The sequence below is a fragment of the Montipora capricornis genome, chromosome 10 (genome assembly GCF_036669925.1).
Source record: "Montipora capricornis isolate CH-2021 chromosome 10, ASM3666992v2, whole genome shotgun sequence".
NCBI classification, from domain to species: domain Eukaryota; kingdom Metazoa; phylum Cnidaria; class Anthozoa; order Scleractinia; family Acroporidae; genus Montipora; species Montipora capricornis.
The window spans coordinates 62,416,134-62,421,133 of record NC_090892.1 but is presented as its reverse complement, the minus strand read 5'-3'; the positions used below and the strand labels follow the sequence as shown (position 1 = coordinate 62,421,133).

The 5,000-nt window shown below is 37.5% G+C and overlaps 1 protein-coding gene across 1 annotated transcript in view; it reads right to left on the bottom strand.

Moving 5' to 3' along the window:
- The window catches only part of LOC138019132 (diphosphomevalonate decarboxylase-like), an 18,694-nt gene that overhangs the window by 10,747 nt on the left and 2,947 nt on the right, over positions 1–5,000 (bottom strand). The window contains exons 5-8 of the mRNA XM_068865804.1: positions 3,889–4,026; positions 2,452–2,506; positions 1,820–1,916; positions 1,323–1,370 (exon numbers count right to left, since the gene is read on the bottom strand). Coding sequence (XP_068721905.1) covers positions 1,323–1,370; positions 1,820–1,916; positions 2,452–2,506; positions 3,889–4,026 — 338 coding nt within the window. The remainder of the gene's footprint in view (positions 1–1,322; positions 1,371–1,819; positions 1,917–2,451; positions 2,507–3,888; positions 4,027–5,000) is intronic.

Here is a 5,000-nt window from a genome sequence, read left to right as displayed (position 1 = left end):
AAAATCGCGCGCTCTCATTGGCTCGCTATCTCGGATTATCAGCCGATAATCACCTCGACGGACAAAATGGCTGCCAGTAGTCGTTTTGCCACTGTAAGTAAAGATGATTTCGCTTTGAAATGTTTGAATTTTTTCTCTTTTTTGAAATAATCACCCGTGTATTTATACTAAAACAATTATTCGCCTCAGGCTCAGTGATAATCACTTCGCCTTCGGCGAATAATTGTTAAATATTCCGAGACACTTCGTGTAGCTTTCCAAATCTTTCACGGTGGTCATTCGACCTTTATCAACTCGTTTGATAAAATCAACTTCGTGACACATTGAAATCAGCGTGCATCTAATTAGGGTCAATCCTGGGGCCCGTTTCTCGAAGTCCCGAAACTTTATGGGCCATTTTCGGGTGTCACAATTCCTTTTGTATCTCAAGAACGGAGAGGATTTAAGTCGTCAAACTTCACAGTTATTTTTTTTTTGTTACCTTAAAAACACGTTAAATGATCGGCTTTCCAAAACAAGCGGACTTTCGAGAAACAGGCCTCTGATTTCCATCCACTCGATCAGTTTCTGGTTTGTTTGTTTGTTTGTTTTTTCACGACAGCCAACGGTAGCTGCAAACATGATTGGCAGCAGTGAAAAGCAAAACAGGTGGTTGCGACTTCACATTTTAGAGAGGTGAAGCAACAAAGGTTGCGTTAAAGGTTTGAATTTAAAGTCAAAGGCCACAACTGGAGAATTGCTTCAGAGCAAAATCTCCATCTACGAATCACCGCACTACCATTACAAAAAAGCAATATTGAAATTAACAAATAGATTCCATGTTGCTGTGCATCTGTTCAGTAATAGATCACAGACGGTACCAAAATGTGGCAAGAACAAAACAGTTGCACGAGAGGCAATAGTCGAGTGCATCACTCATGTTGAGGAACACAGGCAGCATGGAATCTATTTGTTAAAGGAATTAAAAGTTTTTGATGAAGATGTCAACTACTGTATGTGTCTGTCCTCCAATAGATCATGGGTGGGAACCAATCAAATGGCCTGCATTATTGAGATTATTATAGCATGCTTATTACATCACAAGCTAAATGGTAAGGTGGCAAGGAAGCCGCAAGAGAAACCACAGGGCTAATTCTTGTTGCAGAGCAAGAATGGCCTTTTTTTTTTTTTGCAACACATTGTGAAATCACATTAGACCTTGTGAACATCAGTTAAGCCTCTCTCATCTCACCTCCTCTTGCATGCCACTCTGGCACAAAAGAGATACCAGTATCTTTGTGGTATTCTGGTATGTTAGTACAAGTATGCATTCTGTATCTTACCACCAAAATTAGCACTCTCAATCCTGTCCAATGTTCTTGTGATGCAATCTGGAAACAAATGGGTTTTATTACTTGAGCAAATACCAGTAATATTATGCTACACGAGAAAATTTTCTTTCTCTTACTTTTATCTTTACAAATTTGAACAGTTTTCTCCATGACTCTTTTCTTTTGTCCAATATTTCACCCCAGGACAATAGACCAATTTCAATATATTAAAATTCAGTCCTAAACAAAAGGAATCATCTCAAGGCTCTGGGGAATATTAAATTTAAGGATTTGTATGAGTATATTCGCCAGAGCCCCGAGATGATGCCTTTTGTATAGGACTGAATTTTAATATATCGAAAGTGGGCTATTAATTCGATTTCTATTCTAAGCAAACATCATACCATCATGACACTACAAACTACTGGTTTTAATCTCAGAATGGTCTTTTGTTTTCTCTAAATAATTATTGCTAATTGCCTCTAAAAGGGCCTGTAAAAGAATATCACCTGCTTTGCAATGCTGTCTGACCCATCCTCCATTTCTCCTTTTTCCCAAGCTACAAATCCTCCAAACATGCTGCGACAGGCACTTCCCGAACCCTGTCTGTGGTAAACAAAGCAATGCAGTAACGGCACATGAACATCAACAACTTCAACGCAGGAATGTTTCAAATGAGCTATGCCTTAATCCTACGATAAGTTCTAGTTAACAGAGCCATGAATACATGCATGTACAAAGGTTGTCATTAACTTAAACATAGATTAGTAAGTTAGACTAGTGAAGCCAATGCTATCCAGAGCTCAGATACATGTAAATCTAATTTAACCCATTGACTCCTGAACCCCTGCGTAAAATACGAGTAAAATCATGTGGGGTTGGACAGCATTAAAATCAATTACCGTTAAGTCTCACTCCGAGGGGTCAATGGGTAAAAGGGGACACAGTTTTGGAGTGGATGTAGAGATAGTTTATCCAATGATTCCTGAACTGCCCTTCCCCCCCCCCCCCCCCCCCCCCACTTCCCCCCTCCCATCAATGAGTAAAATCATCTGGCATTGGGCAGAGCAAAATCAATTAAATGTTTCACTCTTTGAGGTCAATGAGTTGAAGACAGTTAAGATGAGCAAAAAACGTTTACCTAGCTATCCGTGAAATTTCACCATTGATTTGGAATAATCTTGAAAGAGCAAAAACTGTAAAGATAAAATAAAGCAAAAAGGAAAAATATCAAGCAAAGAACATTCTTTGAAGTCTCACACATTCAAGTTCATTATGACTTGCTGGAAACAGAGAAACAGCCTAATGATGCAATAAATTATTTGAAGTGAGCCTTAAATACAAAGAATAGGATTATACCAGTGAGATGAAATTGACATGTTAATGTATTTAATAAATTAAACAACTTTTCTGTGACAGAATCATGCACTTGCTAATGGCATTGTCGATGCCAAAAGCTCATTTCACCATATTATATTTTGTCCTGTATAGCTAAACCTCTAACAACTGCGAATTTAATTTAAAACAAAACTTAAGAAACAACACAACTTAAGATATGTTGAAGGAGGCTTGTCAAATTATAGTCTTGGCTACCTAAGGGTTAAATAAATGACTTGCATGCTGGTTATCATATCAATGACTACAAGTGTGATAACACAGACCTTTTAGTGTCACGTTTCTCAATCGAATCTTCATGGCCTTTGTGGAATGAATACGCTATTTTTGAACCAATTTTTATTTACCCTTTATTGCAGCCAAAACTGTACCATTTACCGGTAGGACAATGAGGATAGCAAAGCTGTAATGTCAAGAATAAATTTAAAGCTTCATGGAATTAAGAAGTTTAATTTCTGATTCGCTTTTGAGGTGTTGCACAAATATTTGCTCGCACTAATGTAAAAGGCAACGAAAAAAGGACTTTCCACCCGCTAATCAGATCTCTGCCATCAACTTAAATAATAACAATTATCAATTTATTACTGACAATTCTTATGAACTGAATTCTTCAATATCATAGCTTTTAAAATCAACCATTAAAATGGTGGTGACCCTACACTTTTAGCCTCTGTCCACCCATCCTCTGTTTTTGCCTCTCATCCACATGAATACAGTGTTCATGGTCACCGAAAACAAAGGTTTTGAAAATGCTCACCTGACTGTAGAAATTTTAAAAAGGAGGTTTCTTGTACTAGTGTGGATGTATGAAAACAGAGGTTTTTGTGTACTGTACAATGACATCAGATGCTCGTGATACCATAGAGTGCATGCGTGTGCATGCTCTACGGGTGGAGGTTAGCATTTTCAAGTCATTTTGGTTTATTTGTGTGGACGGGCTAATACCATTCGAAAATGCTAACTATGTGGATGCAAAAATCTCTGGTTTCCAAAATATCTAGATACATATGGATTGGGTCTTAAAGCTTTTGTCTTGAGTTAATGTACATTGTTGGTGTTGTTGTTGTTGTTGTTGTTGTTGTCAATAGTCACTTATTATAATGATAATTGCAATATATTGATGACAATCAATACTACTACATGTATAATAACTGTTGACCATGAAGGAGGGAATTCATACTACCTAAGCAAGAATATCCTGCAGCTGATGATGCAAGCCCTGCTGCTGTTGGGAAATTATTCTCTGAGCAGATATGAATGTGACAGTCCACGAGGTCTGACAAGTGCTCATTTTGAGGATTACTTTTGCTCAATTCCCTAACTGAAAATGACATCAATTTCATTCAAGCTTAAATGTCGATAAATGGAAAGGAGTAGTACTCGTTAGGAGGAGGGTTGGCAAAAGTGCCACCTCGCACATATGTGGGCTGGGCTTTCAAAGAGTCTCAACCCAGAGCTGATCCTGAGATTTTCTTGGAGAACCCTCATTTTCTCCTAAAGCAATAATCAGCATGCAGATGATTATAGTTACAACACTTGCAAGAAAATAAATTATTCATATCTTATCAAGGCTGCTGCCTAAGAAAATTTTAAAGGAGCCCTCAGAGCTAAACGCTGAGAACTTAGGAGCCCAACATATGAAGTGAAAGGTGTTGCTGTGAAAAATTAAGGCGCCCAGAGCTATTCTTTGGGAGCCCCAGGCTACCGGTCTCCTGTTAGGCAACAGCCTTGCTTATAAACAATATTAATACATGTAAGCAAGATGCTTGTCAATGGGGTGAAAGGAAAACTGAAAAATCAGAGTCGTCAAACCAACGATCTCCATGACAACAGTCAGAGCTAAGTTGCTAACCATCAACGAGATCATTTACCATCAACAGAGCCCACGGACCAATGAGACACTTTGTCTTGACTGCAATAAGCATTAACCATCAATAAATGCATGTACAATGTACAGTAATTGCTCATAAAAAGCAAAGAATAAGCCTGCTGTAAAACCAAATAGGATTTATTCAACTTTTTTTGAAAGAACATGAATCTTTCATAGACACTAATCTTAATCCAAGCAGAGTCATGAACATTGACGCAATTCTTGCAGACATCTAAAGGTTGTGTTCTTTATCCCATATCAACACATTTGTTCTGAAAATGCACCTTTACTCAAATCTTTTCTGACACTACACTACACAAAATGTATGAAATATAAAAAGTACAATTTCAAGACAAAAATAATTGTAAAATGTGTTTACTAAAAGGATGTAAAGAGTCATACTATTATTATTATTATTGTTTCTT